The 20,000-nt window shown below is 48.4% G+C and overlaps 1 protein-coding gene across 1 annotated transcript in view; it reads right to left on the bottom strand.

The window, feature by feature from the left end:
* The window catches only part of PKP4 (plakophilin 4), a 391,306-nt gene that overhangs the window by 15,678 nt on the left and 355,628 nt on the right, over positions 1–20,000 (bottom strand). Inside the window, exons 12-18 of the mRNA XM_075317248.1 lie at positions 19,086–19,269; positions 15,072–15,189; positions 11,257–11,445; positions 10,357–10,530; positions 7,285–7,435; positions 2,423–2,618; positions 528–612 (exon numbers count right to left, since the gene is read on the bottom strand). Of these exons, the coding sequence (XP_075173363.1) occupies positions 528–612; positions 2,423–2,618; positions 7,285–7,435; positions 10,357–10,530; positions 11,257–11,445; positions 15,072–15,189; positions 19,086–19,269 (1,097 nt within the window). The remainder of the gene's footprint in view (positions 1–527; positions 613–2,422; positions 2,619–7,284; positions 7,436–10,356; positions 10,531–11,256; positions 11,446–15,071; positions 15,190–19,085; positions 19,270–20,000) is intronic.

Genomic DNA, 20,000 nt, shown 5'->3' with positions numbered 1-20,000 from the left:
TCATTATTATGCCTCTCTCCAGTACTTTGGACAACAAACTACCTTCTGTTCAAGGCAAATGTTTCCCATTTTGACTCATCCGTCCACAGCATCTGCTGTCATTTTTCTGCACCCCTGCTCTGATGCTTTTGTGCATTGTTCAGCTTACTTGACATTGCTTCTATTTTGATGGTATGGATTTTTGACCACAATTTTTTCATGAAAACCACTTCTGGTCAGAATTCTTCAAAATGTAGATGGGTATAACTGGGTTCCTCTGGTTCCTGCCAGTTCTGAGCTGATGGCACTGCTGGACATCTTCTGACTTAGTGCAGCAGATGAATGACACATCATAATTATTCCCTTCTTTGGCTGACTACTGTGTCTACGGTGACCATTGTACTTTACAGCATTTGATCCACACCTGCCTAAAACGTATCCATAATCTGACGTTCTGTTGCAACTAAATTCAAATTTATAGATTAAGAGAGGAGATGAAGAGAAAGTGGAGGGAAGTAATGTACAGCGAGATAGAAGAATGTGCTGACCTTCTTGTAGATGCTGCGGAGGTCTCTATATTGCCAGAGCGTATTCAGCACTTGTGCAGCAGCTTTCACCACCTTCAAGGAAGATCTATAAAAAAAAAAAAAAAAAAACAAAAAAAAAAAAAAAGGGAAAAAAAAATAAAATTATTCTGTAAGCACTCTAAAAAAAAACAAAAAAAAAAACAAAAAAAACAAACCAAGTAGACCTCATGAGCCACAGAAACTAAACATAACAGGAATCGCCGCACATTGTATGCATCTAACCGTCTGGAGAATATGGTGTGTGCCATGCCCATATAGTATTTGTACACACAACCTGAGCCGATTCTTTTGTGGGACCCCTAGTCATAGCAGCACCCCATGACTGTTATTTTTCGTGTGCAGTGACGCTCCCGGGCACCCAGGTGTGCAGAGAAACCACCGGCCCCATTTCTGAGTATGGCTATGCTGCAGATAAACAGAGATAAGTGGCCGGAGGGACCACTGTGCAGGAAATAAGGCTGCAGACCCTCCAACCTCATAATAGGTGGTTCATTGGTGGTCTTGGCATGTAAAGCCTGCATTACAGCATACGATCCAGCATAAGATATCGTATGCAATCGTACCCGCCCCCATCGTATGTGCGGCACGTTCAATTTGTTGAACGTGTCGCACACATGAGTAACCCCCCGTCACACGTACTTACCCGTCCATACGACCTCGATGTGGGCGGCAAACATCCAATTCCTGGAGTGGGAGGGACATTCGGCGTCACATCGACGTCACGCGGCAGCCGGCCTAGAGAAGCGGAGGGGCGGAGATGAGCGGGACGTAAACATCCTGCCCACCTCCTTCCTTCCGCATTGCCGGCGGGAGGCAGGTAAGATCTGTTCATCGTTCCCGGGGTGTCACACACTGAGATGTGTACTACCCCGGGTACGATGAACAACCTGACGTTCATTTTTTAGGAATTGAACAACGTGCGTGCGATGAACGTTTTACCGTTCAATCGCACGTATCTGTTACATGCTACAATGTAACTAACAATGCCGGATGTGCGTCACTTACGACGTGACCCCGCCGACATATCGTAAGATATATTGTAGCGTTTCATCATAGATCCACCCGTGCCTGTTAGCCCAACATGCCTGCTGTTTAAATCAGCAGACATGTGCAGGGATCACTGCTCTGCTGTCTCACCGCAGCAACCGGCGATTATTACTGCGATATGACTAATGCCATACCGGTACGTCCTTGGTTGTAAAGGGGTTAAGCACGGATATGGGTATTTTTGCAGGTCATATTTGGGCAATACTTAGAGGTGTGTAACATTACTGATGGCGCCCATGGATCCGTTTGAGAACAGATTTGTCTCTACTTTGCTTAAATAACCTGGAGGAAAAAAATATCCGGCCTCATGGTGATCGCTACGTCACCAATTTATAACACAGCCTGTGGCTCTTCTGGTTGTCATGAATTTTATTAAGAGAAGATGAGCCGGCAGCGGCACATGGAGAGGAAACACTGTGACTTATGAGAAAAATTAAAATCTGGAATCCATCTAATAACATTAATCTAATTTTCAGAAGAACATGGATTTCGCTTTGTCTCCACGTTCCTGCTGTGAAACCAAATGGCCAGAGGTTTCTAATGAAGAGCAGGGTAATTAATGAACAGATGCCTGCAAAAAAATGTAAAAAGCTGATGACAATCTACGGTATTTCTGCAGCTTCAGGTGGTATTGTGCCACCATGGTGGGCTCTGGATGAGGGGCAGTCAAGGGGCTTCTAGAAAGCAATAATTAAAAGCAACAGGTTACCAGCAGTGATAGGAGATGAAGCCGGGGATATCACGGGGGTGTAGACCGGTAATTGCTCATTATACGCCATTTCTGGACGGGATTGCTGAGTACTACTTGCCTGTCTCCTTTGCCTTTTGTGATATTCACCAGTTTCTCGATTCCTCCAGTGTCCGCCAGAGCCTTCGCATTCTCCATGTTCTTACTGGTGACCTCATGCAAGGCACAGCAGATGGCCGCGATGGTGTCGTCCGATAACACGTTGGGCCCGTTGCCTCCTGGGAGCCGGTTGACAAGGTCCCGCATTGCATATTTGCCTGGAAGAGTCAAAAAAATAATCTCAAGGTGAGAATACTTGAGTTTGCGGGTTCAGAGGAGGCTTCAATAGACTTTAGGGCAATATTTAAGAAAACCACATAAAATAACTATGATTAAAGAATGATCTACAGACATTAGGGGACCTGCACCTCCGAAACAGAGGACCTCCAACTCCTGTAAATGGGAAGGTGCCCATAAGTGTACGGCTCCCTCCATAATGTAAGAGTACTGAAAATGGCTGAGCAGGTGTCACGGGGCCGGCAATCTGAGAATATGTCATAAATGGCTCATATGGGAATACGGTACTACTTTGAGTACATGGCAATGTTTCGGACCTTTGTACCAGAAACACAAAACTGATAAAGATATATTATGAAAATTTTGCTGAATTTTGAACGTATGTAAACATGAGGGGTTTTTTTTGTAAGAAGCAAATAGCACAATCAGGCAGATTTTCTAGTGTTTTGTAAAAAGGTGCAAAAATTAATGCATAAGGATTAGGGCAATAAGGATTAGGGCAATAAGGATTAGGGCAATAAGGATTAGGGCAATAAGGATTAGGGCAATAAGGATTAGGGCAATAAGGATTAGGGCAATAAGGATTAGGGCAATAAGGATTAGGGCAATAAGGATTAGGGCAATAAGGATTAGGGCAATAAGGATTAGGGCAATTAGGATTAGGGCAATAATAATTAGGGCAATAATAAATAGGGCAATAATAAATAGGGCAATAATAATTAGGGCAATAATAATTAGGGCAATAATAATTAGGGCAATAATAATTAGGGCAATATTAGGGCAATATTAGGGCAATAAGGATTAAGGCAATAAGGATTAGGGCAATAAGGATTAGGGCAATAATGATTAGGGCAATAATGATTAGGGCAATAATGATTAGGGCAATAATGATTAGGGCAATAATGATTAGGGCAATAATGATTAGGGCAATAATGATTAGGGCAATAATGATTAGGGCAATAATGATTAGGGCAATAATGATTAGTGCAATAATAATTAGTGCAATAATAATTAGGGCAATAATAATTAGGGCAATAATAATTAGGGCAATAATAATTAGGGCAATAATAATTAGTGCAATAATAATTAGTGCAATAATAATTAGTGCAATAATAATTAGTGCAATAATAATTAGTGCAATAATAATTAGTGCAATAATAATTAGTGCAATAATAATTAGTGCAATAATAATTAGTGCAAATTTGCAAAATCTTGAAAATTTGGGAACAATTCATTTTTGCATTTGCACCATTTTTTCGTCTGATTTTTGGAGTGTCTCTCATCTTCTTCCCTCTCCCCATTTGCAGGGTTTGGGTTTTCTAGATGCTTTTGGCCGATTTAGCTTTTTTTTTGTGCAAATGTATGCCAGTTCTCCAACCCTGTGAAGTGATTTTATGAAAGCCTGAAATTTTTGCAATGTTTTAGCTGAAAGTGACATTTTGTGTTTAAAGGTGGCTTTACACACTGCAAACGACATCGCTGTAAAGCTGGTGTCACACATAACGACGACGACAACGACGTCGCTGCTACGTCACCATTTTCTGTGACGTTGCAGCGACGTCCCGTCGCTGTCGCTGTGTGTGACATCCAGCAACGACCTGGCCCCTGCTGTGAGGTCGCCGGTCGTTGCTGAATGTCCAGCTTCATTTTTTGGTCGTCACTCTCCCGCTGTGACACACACATCGCTGTGTGTGACAGCGAGAGAGCGACGAAATGAAGCGATCAGGAGCCGGCACTGGCAGCTGCGGTAAGCTGTAACCAGCGTAAACATCGGGTAACCAAGGGAAGACCTTTCCCTGGTTACCCGATGTTTACGCTGGTTACCAGCCTCCGCTCTTGCTGCCAGTGCTGGCTCCTGCACTGTGACATGTGGCTGCAGTATGCATCGGGTAATTAACCCGATGTATACTGTAGCAAGGAGAGCAAGGAGCCAGCGCTAAGCAGTGTGCGCGGCTCCTTGCTCTCTGCACTGTGACATGTAGCTGCAGCACACATCGGGTTAATTAACCCGATGTGTGCTGCAGGAGAGCAAGGAGCCAGCGCTAAGCGCGGCTCCCTGCTCTCTGAACTGTGACATGTAGCTGCAGCACACATCGGGTTAATTAACCCGATGTGTGCTGCAGGAGAGCAAGGAGCCAGCGCTAAGCGCGGCTCCCTGCTCTCTGAACTGTGACATGTAGCTGCAGCACACATCGGGTTAATTAACCCGATGTGTGCTGCAGGAGAGCAAAGAGCCAGCGGTAAGCGTGGCTCCCTGCTCTCTGAACATGTAGCACAGCGACCTTCTGATCGCTGCTTCTGCTGTGTTTGACAGCTAAGCAGCGATCATAACAGCGACTTACAAGGTCGCTGTTACGTCACCGAAAATGGTGACGTAACAGCGACGTCGTTGTCGCTGTCGTTTAGTGTGACACCAGCTTTACGTCACCGGTTTTGTGACGTAATAGCGACCTCCCCAGCGACATTGCAGTGTGTGAAACACATCAGCGACCTGGCCCCTGCTGTGAAGTTGCTGATCGCTACAAATCGTTCAGGACCATTCTTTGGTCCTTTGTTGCCCGCTGTGCAGCATGATCGCTAGAAAGTCTCAGTGTGTAAAGGGGACTTTACAGCGACTTTGTTAGCGACTTCCCTTTGAAAAAGCTGCTTTACAACGTCCCCAATGACTAGCTAGGTCGTTCTGCAGGTCCGGATCGCTGTTGCGTCGTTGGCCAGGTTTGCCTGTTTGACAGCTCACCAGCGACTCACCAGAGACTTTGTAGCGATCCCGGCCAGGTTGGGATCGCTGGTGGGATCGCTGAAAGTCTCAGTGTGTAAAGGGGCCTTAAGAAGTCACAAGAAAGGTTAAAGAACCCAAATAAAGTGATAACAGTAAATGAGCAGCCGACAATATAATACGGTATGAGGACAGAACAATGGTATTAGCGCCCATTCTGTCCCCATCATTACTTGTCAGGCTGCAGTTTAATTTTAATGTATTCTGTGTGTGCATAAATCTTGGCACTTACAGAGCATGTTGTATTTGTTTGCTGGTGTTTCGTTTAGTTATACCGTGTTTTTCGAAAAATAAGCCCTCCCCCAAAAATAAGCCCTAGCAGGGATTTTCAGCATTTTCGGAGCAAGGCTTACATATAAGCCCTACCCCGAAAATAAGCCCTAGTCGCGGATCAATAATGAAGTGTCCCTGCAGCTAAAAATTAGATACTGCAGGGCACTTCATTATACACAGCAGGCACCCCATAATCACACTCACCCGACGCTGAGCGGCAGGACCTGCAGTGATCGCACCCCTGCACACATCAGGTCACACACACATCACATCATACACATACTCACCACATCCAGCGACACCGATTTCTTCAAGGAGGCAGCATCCTGGGAGGCAGTGCAGCAGAGCGCAAAAATGCTTGCTTACAGGACCTGCGGGCCGGACACGTGACTTCCTCCCATCATTCCCTGTGGCCAGAAGTATTCTGTAACGCTGGATGAAGGGAGTGTGTGTGTGTGTCAGTGTGTGTGTGTGTAAGCGTCAGTGTCAATGTCAGTCAGCCAGCCAGAAGTAGGGGAGGACGGCGTGCAGCACCCACCGGTCCAAAAATAAGCCCTAGTGCTTTTTTGGAGGACAAAAAAAGTATAAGACAGTGTCTTATTTTTGGAAAAACACAGTAGCAGCAGGCACCTGTAAAAAACCTCCCATGTTACATTTGGAGATGCAGTTTTTTGCAGTATATATTGGAGGTGCAGCCAGCCTCCTATTCTGACCCATCAGCCCCAGGGGGGGTTTAATTAGAGCCGGATCCTATCTGTCCATATATTTCAAGACTTTTGTACCAGGAGAGGCATGAAATAGGATCCCATCAAAGAAAGGTCACCGAGCCGTGGTTGATGGGCTCACATGAACAGGCCAAAGTGCATGCTAAGCACCTTAATTCTTCCAAAGTATATTCTCTTTAGCATTTATGCAGTATAAATTTCATATATTCTGTGTTTGCATATATCTTAACGCTTACAGAGGCAGCTGTATCCTTTTGCTGGGGTTTCGTGCAGCTGGCACTTGTTCACACTTGCCATGTTATATTTGGAGATACGTTTTTTTTTTTTCGGTCTGTGTAAACAGATCAGTAATTGAACACAAAACGTATTGCAGATCGTAAACTGGTGCTTATTACTGGTCCTTATAAATGAGCCATAAGTCTACACTTTAGTAATAGTGGACAGGATTCGTCAATCTGCCCCAATGTGCTTAGATGAATGTTTTACGCTCCACATTTCATGGTGCACTAGTTCTCTTTCAGCGCTGTATTTATTTATATATACATTTGCATGTAGATGCAGAGATTTCATGATTAGACCATTCACCGGTCAATTATTAATCAGGACGCTGGTTGGATAAAAGCCAGGGTCACCGAGTGCAGAAGCCGTCCACCCTGGATCTCACAGTTCTTGCCTCTGGCAAAGCTGAAGAAACGTGTACAGTATATTTCGGATTAAACGATCTTGGAAACACGCGGAGTGGAACAACCAGTTCAATCTATTCTGATTTTAATTATAATTTTCACCTGTGAATATTTCACAAGCTATTCTTCAAGGGGAAAAAAACGTATTAATCCTTTCTGCAGCTGCACTGCGTCCTTTTTGTCTACATACCGATTAGCTCCTTGTTCCGGATATCTAACGCCATATTCCTCAAAGCTGTGGCCACAGAAGACACCACTCTGTCGTTATCCATCCTCAGCAGCTCCACCAGGATGGGCAGCCCCTTCTCTTTCCTGACTGCAGCTCGGATGTATGCTGCAAACTGAAGACAGAGGACAGCAATGATTTACACTTCCAGCAGGAGGCGCCGCAGGTCACCGCTGCCACCACTTTGTAAGGTTTATAACAACTGGCAGCGGGGTCACTTTAAAAGACGTCCGTTCGCGCGACCCCCACTATGGACGTCCGTTCGCGCGACCCCCACTATGGACGTCCGTTCGCGCGACCCCCACTATGGACGTCCGTTCGCGCGACCCCCACTATGGACGTCCGTTCGCGCGACCCCCACTATGGACGTCCGTTCGCGCGACCCCCACTATGGACGTCCGTTCGCGCGACCCCCACTATGGACGTCCGTTCGCGCGACCCCCACTATGGACGTCCGTTCGCGCGACCCCCACTATGGACGTCCGTTCGCGCGACCCCCACTATGGACGTCCGTTCGCGCGACCCCCACTATGGACGTCCGTTCGCGCGACCCCCACTATGGACGTCCGTTCGCGCGACCCCCACTATGGACGTCCGTTCGCGCGACCCCCACTATGGACGTCCGTTCGCGCGACCCCCACTATGGACGTCCGTTCGCGCGACCCCCACTATGGACGTCCGTTCGCGCGACCCCCACTATGGACGTCCGTTCGCGCGACCCCCACTATGGACGTCCGTTCGCGCGACCCCCACTATGGACGTCCGTTCGCGCGACCCCCACTATGGACGTCCGTTCGCGCGACCCCCACTATGGACGTCCGTTCGCGCGACCCCCACTATGGACGTCCGTTCGCGCGACCCCCACTATGGACGTCCGTTCGCGCGACCCCCACTATGGACGTCCGTTCGCGCGACCCCCACTATGGACGTCCGTTCGCGCGACCCCCACTATGGACGTCCGTTCGCGCGACCCCCACTATGGACGTCCGTTCGCGCGACCCCCACTATGGACGTCCGTTCGCGCGACCCCCACTATGGACGTCCGTTCGCGCGACCCCCACTATGGACGTCCGTTCGCGCGACCCCCACTATGGACGTCCGTTCGCGCGACCCCCACTATGGACGTCCGTTCGCGCGACCCCCACTATGGACGTCCGTTCGCGCGACCCCCACTATGGACGTCCGTTCGCGCGACCCCCACTATGGACGTCCGTTCGCGCGACCCCCACTATGGACGTCCGTTCGCGCGACCCCCACTATGGACGTCCGTTCGCGCGACCCCCACTATGGACGTCCGTTCGCGCGACCCCCACTATGGACGTCCGTTCGCGCGACCCCCACTATGGACGTCCGTTCGCGCGACCCCCACTATGGACGTCCGTTCGCGCGACCCCCACTATGGACGTCCGTTCGCGCGACCCCCACTATGGACGTCCGTTCGCGCGACCCCCACTATGGACGTCCGTTCGCGCGACCCCCACTATGGACGTCCGTTCGCGCGACCCCCACTATGGACGTCCGTTCGCGCGACCCCCACTATGGACGTCCGTTCGCGCGACCCCCACTATGGACGTCCGTTCGCGCGACCCCCACTATGGACGTCCGTTCGCGCGACCCCCACTATGGACGTCCGTTCGCGCGACCCCCACTATGGACGTCCGTTCGCGCGACCCCCACTATGGACGTCCGTTCGCGCGACCCCCACTATGGACGTCCGTTCGCGCGACCCCCACTATGGACGTCCGTTCGCGCGACCCCCACTATGGACGTCCGTTCGCGCGACCCCCACTATGGACGTCCGTTCGCGCGACCCCCACTATGGACGTCCGTTCGCGCGACCCCCACTATGGACGTCCGTTCGCGCGACCCCCACTATGGACGTCCGTTCGCGCGACCCCCACTATGGACGTCCGTTCGCGCGACCCCCACTATGGACGTCCGTTCGCGCGACCCCACTATGGACGTCCGTTCGCGCGACCCCACTATGGACGTCCGTTCGCGCGACCCCACTATGGACGTCCGTTCGCGCGACCCCACTATGGACGTCCGTTCGCGCGACCCCACTATGGACGTCCGTTCGCGCGACCCCACTATGGACGTCCGTTCGCGCGACCCCACTATGGACGTCCGTTCGCGCGACCCCACTATGGACGTCCGTTCGCGCGACCCCACTATGGACGTCCGTTCGCGCGACCCCACTATGGACGTCCGTTCGCGCGACCCCACTATGGACGTCCGTTCGCGCGACCCCACTATGGACGTCCGTTCGCGCGACCCCACTATGGACGTCCGTTCGCGCGACCCCACTATGGACGTCCGTTCGCGCGACCCCACTATGGACGTCCGTTCGCGCGACCCCACTATGGACGTCCGTTCGCGCGACCCCACTATGGACGTCCGTTCGCGCGACCCCACTATGGACGTCCGTTCGCGCGACCCCACTATGGACGTCCGTTCGCGCGACCCCACTATGGACGTCCGTTCGCGCGACCCCACTATGGACGTCCGTTCGCGCGACCCCACTATGGACGTCCGTTCGCGCGACCCCACTATGGACGTCCGTTCGCGCGACCCCACTATGGACGTCCGTTCGCGCGACCCCACTATGGACGTCCGTTCGCGCGAACCCACTATGGACGTCCGTTCGCGCGAACCCACTATGGACGTCCGTTCGCGCGAACCCACTATGGACGTCCGTTCGCGCGAACCCACTATGGACGTCCGTTCGCGCGAACCCACTATGGACGTCCGTTCGCGCGAACCCACTATGGACGTCCGTTCGCGCGAACCCACTATGGACGTCCGTTCGCGCGAACCCACTATGGACGTCCGTTCGCGCGAACCCACTATGGACGTCCGTTCGCGCGAACCCACTATGGACGTCCGTTCGCGCGAACCCACTATGGACGTCCGTTCGCGGGACCCCACTATGGACATCCGTGGACGGGACCCCACTATGGACATCCGTGGACGGGACCCCACTATGGACGGGACCCCACTATGTACCCATCTGAACTAGTTTCATCACTTTCTTACCTTCCAGTTGCCGGCGGAGAGATTCTGGAGAGACCCGGCCGAACCTTCTAATGTCGCAGGGTTAGAACTTTCAGCTAAGAGAGTCAGATATGGCTTCACTACAGTCGGGTGCCAGAGCATTTCCACACCCTTGGGGGACTGGGAGAGTCCTGGAATTGGTCCCACGCCGTCCCACTGTAAACACAAAAAAAAAAAAATCACTTTTAATGTGTCGGGGTCAGTTTGAGATGAGCTGCAGCTTGGACCAGTAAAAGCCCAAATCAGCTAACAGCGGGCACTGCACAACTTTACACAACCGGCACTGGGTAGACTATTAAAGTACCAATGCTGGGCTCCGGGTACGTAACCATCACCGACACCAGGATCACAACCATATCAATGGAAGTTGCCAGGATCAGAACCAGAGCGCCAATGCTTGCCTTCCGGGTCAGGAATATAACTGGCACTTGTCCTGTGGCTTCAGAAGAGGAACCAGAACAATCGCCATTTTTTCTTCTTACCAAGTACGGGTCAACTGAATATGTAGATGGTTATAATATATCGGTGAATATTTGATTATTGATGATTTAACGGGGCTTATCCTTAACCTATGGACGAGGCGTACCCTGCTGACCTCTCGGACCACCTATGATTCAGCGTACGGGGCCAGAACTTTTGGACTGATGGAGAAAGTTGGCTAATTTTGAACATTTTGACAATGAATAAAGCAGAGGCCAAAGGTGCACCTTCCCTTCATTCAAGATGGCGCTCTGCATAGCCCTTTTCTCAGGATTGCCGGAGGTCTCAGAGGTCTGAACCTCATCGATAAGTTATCGTTGATCCAATGTTTAGAGAATAATTTACAAAAACCCCATAAAGTATTTTTGAGTATGGCAACACACTAATACGGACTGCACCCACCAGGTCTTCTTGGGGTGGTCTTTTCTTCTTTTTCTTTTTTTTACCCCAGCAGCTGGAGTCGGAGTCCTTGCTAGGGGATTCCTTGCAGAAGTCCTCCATTTCATTGATTCCCAACAGTCGAGCTTGAGGCACTTCCAATTCCAGCCGGTAAGACAGGTTTCTCAGGGTGCAGACGCAGTTCTCCACGGTCTGGAAGAGAAGGAAATGCAGAGTCAGCGTTTGTCACTCAGAGGCTTCAGAGGAGCTGCAGAGCCCGGGTAATGAGCTCTGCTGTAGAGGAGCCGCGGTCACAGGAGAGCACCAGAACCTAGGTGGTTCTCAGGCTGCAGATCCTGCGCGAGCTAATGACGCCGGGAGAAGCTACTCCAATTAATGGAATCAAATGCAAGCAATGGGTTATCCAGCCATTAATAGCAGCTGGAACGTGGCCTTATTAACAATTATCTATTGTGCACAGGGGCCTGAAAGAAGGGGTCATCAGAAGAATGGTCTATTGTTTAAAACAGGTTTTTAATGTTAAATGTATTTAGTAACACATTTTTTTCCAATTCTCCATTTCAGTATTTATGTATAAAAAAATATGACATTTTCACTGTCCAGTAAGCCTTATACAAGACCCGTACTTTCAGTTTTTTACAGACTTTTTAGCAGTCTCATTATCATCGCAGACAGGATAACAAGAAAGAAAACATCTCTACATACTGCAGATGACAGGATTCACTATTAACAATAGGTGACATCACAGCTCACCTCCTCCTCCTCCTGTACAATAACTGATAACACCTCTATACACAGTGGATAACACAGGCTCCACCATTTACAATAGGTGATGTCACAGCTCACCTCCTACTGTACAATCACTGATAACACCTCTATACACAGTGGATAACACAGGCTCCACCATTTACAATAGGTGATGTCACAGCTCACCTCCTCCTACTCATGTACAATAACTGATAACACCTCCATACACTGGATAACCCAGGCTCCACCATTCACAAAAGATGTGAAAGCTCACCTGCTCCACCTCCCTGCACAATGACCTGTTCCCTTATTAGATAAAAATAAATATATATGTATGTGTGTATATATTATATACTACTCCAAAAAGTTTGGGATATTTGGCTTTTTGGGTGAAATTTGAGGATTATCCTAAAATGCCCTCTAACCTTTTCAAGAGAACTTAATGTGACCTTCTCATCTTTTGGATGCTCATGTCCAACTGTTCAATGCTTCAGGACTTTTTGTACAACTTGCTGTTCTCTAACAAGGAGCTTAATGGCAAAATTCACAACAGGTATTCGCTCAATAAATTTCGGGGTTCAATTAGAAAAGTCCTTCTCATTGTGCGGTTCACATTTTGACATCATGAGACTAAAACGACACCTAACAATTGATCAGCAGCACCGCGCCATTATGAGGCTTCAAGCAGGATATTCTCAGATGGAAGTGTCCATTGAGCTTAGAGTGTCACCAGCAGGTTGTGCAGAGATACAGAGAGACTGGAAGAATCACAGAGAGGCAGAGAAGTGGACATCCTTTGGCCACATCCCACACTAATGATCACTCATTGTGAACAATGCCCTTCAGAACCAGATGATGAAAGCCACACAAACTCCAGGAACCTTTAAGGAAGGTGAGAGACACTCAAGTGTCACGTCAGACCATTCAAAAATGTTTACATCAGCGTGGTCTGCGTGCTTGATGACTTGCAAGGTACATGACCGCACCTCCACGCACAAACCTTGGAAAAGACGTTACACCTCCCATTACAATCAGTATTGCTGAGGTCATCCTGTGCATGGGACACTAACATATTACTTATTGGGGGCCGACATACAGTACAGACCAAAAGTTTGGACACACCTCATTCAAAGAGTTTTCTATATTTTCAGGACTCTGAAAATTGTAGATTCACATTGAATGCATCAAAACTATGAATTAAAACATGTGGAATGAAATACTTAAAGTATGAAACAACTGAAAATATGTCTTATATTCTAGGTTCTTCAAAGTAGCCACCTTTTGCTTTCATTACTGCTTTGCAGACTCTTGGCATTCTCTTGATGAGCTTCAAGAAGTAGTCACCGGAAATGGTCTTCCAACAGACTTGAAGGAGTTCCCAGAGATGCTTAGCACTTGTTGGCCCTTTTGCCTTCACTCTGCGGTCCAGCTCACCCCAAACCATCTTGATTGGGTTCAGGTCTGGTGACTGTGGAGGCCAGGTCATCTGGCGTAGCACCCCATCATTCTCCTTCTTAGTCAAATAGCCCTTACACAAGCCTGGAGGTGTTTGGGGTCATTGTCCTGTTGAAAAATAAATGATGGTCCAACTAAACGCAAACCGGATGGAATAGCATGCCGCTGCAAGATGCTGTGGTAGCCATGCTGGTTCAGTATGCCTTCAATTTTGAATAAATCCCCAACAGTGTCAGCAGCAAAGCACCTCCACACCGTCACACCTCCTCCTCCATGCTTCACGGTATGAACCAGCCATGTAGAGTCCATTCGTTCACCTTTTCTACAAAGACACGATGGTCGGATCCAAAGATCTCAAATTTGGACTCATCAGACCAAAGCACAGATTTCCACTGGTCTAATGTCCATTCCTTGTGTTCTTTAGCCCAAACAAGTCTCTTCTGCTTGTTGTCTGTCCTTAGCAGTGGTTTCCTAGCAGCTATTTTACCATGAAGGCTGCTGCACAAAGTCTCCTCTTAAGGCTGGGGCCACACGGGCACTACTGCGATCCACTTGCATGACACTCGGCTCGTGCTGGCAGTACAGCAGAGCAGAGTGTCATGCCTGTGTCCTTGCAACTGAGGTCCGTTCGTGCGAGCAGACCTCAGCTGCGAGGGGCGGGCCGGCACTCAGGAGGGGAGGGAGGGATTTCTCTCCCTCTTTCCTGCATAGCCGGCTATTGCCATTCTCGCACTGCACTGGCAGTACACCGGTGTACCGCGAGTGCAGTGCGATTTTTCTCTCGCCCCATTCACTTGAATGGGTGCGAGAGAAAGAGACTCAGCTTACAATCGCAGCATGCTGCGATTGTTTTCTCGGTCCGATTAGGGCTGAGAAAATAATCGCCCATGTGTGCTGACACACAGGCTAGAATTGGTCCGAGGGGAATGCGATGTTTTATCGCACTCCACTCGCACCGTTTTTCTCGCCGTGTGGCTTAGGCCTAACAGTTGTTCTAGAGATGAGAAGGTGTGTCCAAACTTTTGGTCTGTACTGTAGATGTGAACACCATTAAGACCAATAAATAATAGTGAATATTACTTTAAAGTTCAAAAAGGGGCAAAAAATTGCAAGTGACTTCATGAATTGTTTGTCTTGATATTTCAAGAGAATGCGGAACAATTAGAGCTGAATCTATCGGGTAGGTAGATAGAAGAGTAAACAACTTCCTTAAAGGGTTTGTCCACCTTAGAGACGAAAAGAACAGAACAGAATTGCACGAACACAATGAAGTGTGAATATTGTAAGCGGTTTCCTAATATCCGAGCATCTGTGAAAGCATGGCACCTCCTGCCGCGCTGACAGTGCTCCGTCCACGTGACCGGCCATAATGGACTCATCGATCAGAGGAAGCAACAGGAGGCACGGATTCACATTTAACTGTTTGTATCACCAGGGGACTCGGGAAAGCGCGGCGCAGAGATGGCAAACTTTATTCCTGAAACATCTTTTACCACTAAGTACGCAGGCGGGAAGACATTGCCTGTGGCTGAGGTTTTACGAAAAGCAATCGCTTAATGCGTAGTAAACAAGACTGTGTAAAACGCGTTATTACCCCAGGAATAAATATAAAATACCTTGCTGTCAAAATCTGACGTGTTCACGCAGGTCTGAATCACGAAGAGGAGGGAGTCCACCAGGCCTTCACAATATCTCATCTGCTTGCGTGCCTCTTCCCCCGCTGAACTCAGATTCCTGGAGGAACGAAAGCACAATTTAAGAAAATGAGCGCCGTCAATAAAAAAAATACCATCCGACCGAGGCCGAATAAAACGTCAGGGAACCGGCGCAGACATTTCTGGTCTGTAAATATGGAAGCCATAAACAGATGCTGACAGCTTTTGTTTCAGGACAATAGTGGTCTGTAAGGCTATACTTTCCTTAAGAATACACGGAAACCAGATGGACCCTATTAAAGTGAATGGGGCTCACGGTGGGAGGCTGATGAGGGCTGAAAATAGATCTTGGGGAGCCGTCATGGGCATGCGAACAGTTCTGCCCAACTCTAGTATAAGCAATAATTGGCTCAGTGGTGTAAACACATTTAATTGAGGGGCTCCAAGGCCTAGTTTCTGAATCAGTGGTGGTCCAGAGTTCAGCTCCTCAGCAATCAGGAACTTATCACTCTGCTGGAGATATGGGACATGTTTATTTGTAGCACATATTTGTATAGTTGGCTGAGCACTCCTCCTCCCGTCAGTCTAAGGCTATGTGCGCACTAGGCAGTTTTACCCACGGATTTACCCGCGGTTTGCTGCGGAAATTTCTTGAGAAATGTTTGAAATCTTTCTGCAGACATTTCCCAGCAAAACCTATGGGAAAAAAAAAAATAGCTGTGCGCACGCTGCGTTTTTTTCTCAAGAAAATTCTTTGTGAAGATTTTCTTGAGAAAATTTCTTGAGAAAATGAGCATGTCCATTATTTTCCGCAGGTACCTGCGGTATACCCCCGATATTTCACTCCATTCACTGTAATGTAATCGCGAAATACCAGGGGTATACCGCAGGTAGCAAATGATGTGCCGTATACCCCCGGTATAGCCGCGATTTACCTGCGGTAATGTTAATCGCTGCCTGCGGTTTTGCAGGAAGTGATGTCATTATGCCAGGAAGAGGAAGCGGAGCAGAGAGTAAACACACACGTCGCACTCCCTGGACGCCGCACAGAAGCACTTCCGTGTGACCTCCAGGTGCCCGTGCAGTCTGTGTCCCGCTCCAGCCCCGCGGCTGCCCGCCCTGCAGTGTGTCAGTGTCTGCCCGCAGTGTCAGCGGCTTGTCACCCTGCAGCGCAGGCAGACACTGACACACAGCAGTACGTGCAGCTGCGGGGATGACGGGCGCTGCTGTCAGGAGGTGAGATGAGATCATTACCTGCTGTGACGATCACCTGCCTCCTGACGTCACTGCGGTCACTGCTGTCTATGCCCGTCTCGCGAGCGGCCCGAGACTGTCACTAGCGGTGACGTCACAGGCTCTCACAATACTGCTGAGAACGCGGCGGGCATAGAAGGCAGTGACAGCGCTGATGGCAGGACTGCAGGAGATCATCACAACAGGTAATGATCTCATCTGTCCTCCTGACAGCAGCGCTCGTCATCCCCTGCAGTGACCTGGGCTATTGATGTTAGCTCAGGTCACTGCATTGCTCTCCCAGCCAATGGGGAACATTCTGTTCTTCACTTACTGGGACAGTGACTATGGTATGGAGCGTCGTGGGACCCCCCCCCCCCCTATTGATTACGCCGGACCCGGATTTGATTGTTCTTGTCAATAAATTGGTGAAAGAGGGAATGTGGGGAGTGTTTTTTCAAATAAAACTTTTTTGTTGTATATTTTTTATTTCTTACTGACTGGGTTGGTGATGTCGGGTATCTGATAAACGCCTGACCTCACCAACCCCAGGGCTTGATGCCAGGTGACATTACACATCTGGCATCAAACCCATATATTACCCAGTTTGCCACCGCACCAGGGCAACGGGATGAGTTGGGGCGAAGCGCCAGGATTGGCACGTCTAATGGATGCGCCACTTCTGGGGCGGCTGCGGCCTGCTATTTTTAGGCTGGGGAGTGTCCAATAACAGTGGACCTCCCTAGTCTGAGAATATCAGACCCCAGCTGTCCGCTTTACCTTGGCTGGTGATCCAATATAGGGGGCACCCCACGTTTTTTGTTTTAAATTAATTTATTTAATGTAAAATAACAGCGTGGGGTGCCCTCTGTTTTGGATTACCAGCCAAGGTGAAGCTGCCAGCTGTTGTCTGCAGGTTGCAGCCGTCTGCTTTACCCTAAGCTGGCTACAAAAGATGGGGGGGACTCCACATAAATTTTTTTTTAATTATTTAATTTTTGGCTAAATACGAGGCTAGGCACCCTTTAGCCACATGAAAGTCACTAAAGGGTGCCAGCTTAGAATATGCAGGGGGGTGGGACATTATATAGGTCTTTCTCTTCTATCTATTCATCTATCCATCTTTCCCTCTATCCATTATCTGTCTATCGATTATCCATTATCTATTTTATTTATTGCAGTTCAGCATAAAAAAAACCGCAGGGACCAACCTGCGGAAAAACCGCTGCAAAAACGCATGCGTTTTTCCCGCGGTTTTGGTGCGTTTTTTTACCGCAGGTGCGGTAATCTTCAACTCCCAGAAGTTTCTCAAGAAATTTTCTTGAGAAAAATCATTTTTCTAGTGCGCACAGAGCCTAAAGCTGCTTCTAGTTATTGTTGGATCCCACCCTTTAAATTTACAAGTTTTTGGCCCAGGAGAGGCATGTTTGAGAAATATTAGGCTTATGGCCTCATCCAAGAAATTGTTGTGGCTGGCGGGCTCATGCAAGTTGGCTAATTGAGCATTAAGTACAGTCTATATGGCGGTAATGTGATATGTGGTATATAAGTATTGTCTATATGGCAGTAATGTGGTACATAAGCACAGTCTATATGGCGGTAATGTGGTATACAAGTACAGCCTATATGGCGGGAATGCGGTATACAAGTACAGTCTATATGGCAGTAATGCGGTATACAAGTACAGTCTATATGGCAGTAATGCGGTAAACAAGTACAGTCTATATGGCGGTAATGCGGTATACAAATACAATCTATATGGTGGTAATGCGGTATACAAGTACAGTCTATATGGCGGTAATGCAGTATATAAGTACAGTCTATATGGCGGTAATGCGGCATACAAATATAGTCTATATGGTGGTAATGCGGTATACAAGTACTGTCTATATGGTGGTAAAGCGGTATACAAGTACAGTCTATATGGTGGTAATGCGGTATACAAATACAGTCTATATGACGGTAATGCGGTATACAAGTACAGTCTATATGGCGGTAATGCAGTATATAAGTACAGTCTATATGGCGGTAGGGCAGTATATAAGTACAGTCTGACAGTAATGCGGTATACAAGTACAGTCTATATGGCAGTAGTTTGGTATATAACTACAGTCTATATGGAAGTAGTGAGACAAGTATAGTCTGTATGTCAGTAGTGCGGAATAGAAGTATAGTCTGTATGGCAGTAGTTCGGTAAACAAGTATAATCTATATGGCAGTAGTGCGGTATACCAATACAGTCTATATGGCAGTAGTGCGGTATACCAATACAGTCTATATGGCAGTAGTGCGGTATATACAGTAAGTAATGTCTATATGGCGGTAAAACAGTTTACATAGCCAATATTTGCATATAACTGGGCGCACACAATTTCCGGCTGTATTCTGTGTTTTAATTAGCACATTACTATGCTACTATCAACGACAAGAACAGATCAGATACGGTAATTGTAATTAATCTCCCGCATTTGTAAGCTGTTATTTTGTGGACAGCATCAATATTGGACCAACCCAATCATTAGGTAATAGCTGGAAAAAAAAATAAATAAAGCAATTGTGAGTCAATGCCACAGGTCGACCTTCAGTGATAAATCTCATCTACGTGAAATGGAGAAGTCCAAACCTTAGTGATGGAAACTTTTTATCACATTATATTTATGACAATTTATTACATTTTCGCTAAATGAAAAAACCCCTCATTAAAATCTCAGGTCCCAGAACATTATTTTCTTGCTCGGTTACCTCATGCATCCAGTGGTATTGCGGAGAACGGACGAGGACTGGAATTTCATTTTGTGATCATCGTCAAAGGAGGAATTATTGAATCCGGAGTGTGGAACGATCACAGTGTTTGTGAGCGGAGACAGAGCATCGCGGATAATAGTCATCTTTACGGCATCGCAGGATGATAAGTTCCACAGGACTCCTGGAAGAAGAGAGCACAGACTCCATAAACCACCGCCGAGGAGAATACAGAACAGTCCTCTATGTGCTCGTCATACACAGTATATCCCTGTGCTTTATATAGTCCGACATTAATAAGGCACAGAACGCATCCTGCTGAACCACAAGCGCCATCACACGGATGAGAGCCCAGTTATCACACGGTAAAATGAGTCAATCACCTCCGAATACCAGAGATTGTTTCCATACAGAATTACATAAACAGTTGAGTAACTTTACAAACTAAATTCCTTATCACATACTGATCTCTGGTTACTGTCTGTAGTATACTCCAAAGCTGCATTCAGAATTCTGTTCTTCAGAGCGGAAATCTCCTAGAATTGGCTGCTTGGTCAGCTAACTATGTGAATTTGCAGAGATGGTTGTATACTCATACTTAGGGATGCCAAAAGCCTATGCCTAAGTTTTCTATTGAACCACAGCCGCGCGCCCTTCCCCGCCTCCACAGCCGCGCGCCCTTCCCCGCCTCCACAGCGCCCTTCCTCGCCTCCACAGCGCCCTTCCCCGCCTCCACAGTTGCGCGCCCTTCCCTGCCTCCACAGTCGCGCGCCCTTCCCTGCCTCTACAGCCGCGCGCCCTTCCCTGCCTCTACAGCCGCGCGCCCTTCCCTGCCTCTACAGCCGTGCGCCCTTCCCCGCCTCCACAGCCGCGCGCCCTTCCCCGCCTCCACAGCCGCGCGCCCTTCCCTGCCTC

This window comes from Anomaloglossus baeobatrachus, chromosome 7 (genome assembly GCF_048569485.1).
Source record: "Anomaloglossus baeobatrachus isolate aAnoBae1 chromosome 7, aAnoBae1.hap1, whole genome shotgun sequence".
Classification (NCBI taxonomy): domain Eukaryota; kingdom Metazoa; phylum Chordata; class Amphibia; order Anura; family Aromobatidae; genus Anomaloglossus; species Anomaloglossus baeobatrachus.
The sequence above is the reverse complement of the archived record's forward strand: the minus strand, read 5'-3'. Positions and strand labels throughout refer to the sequence as shown.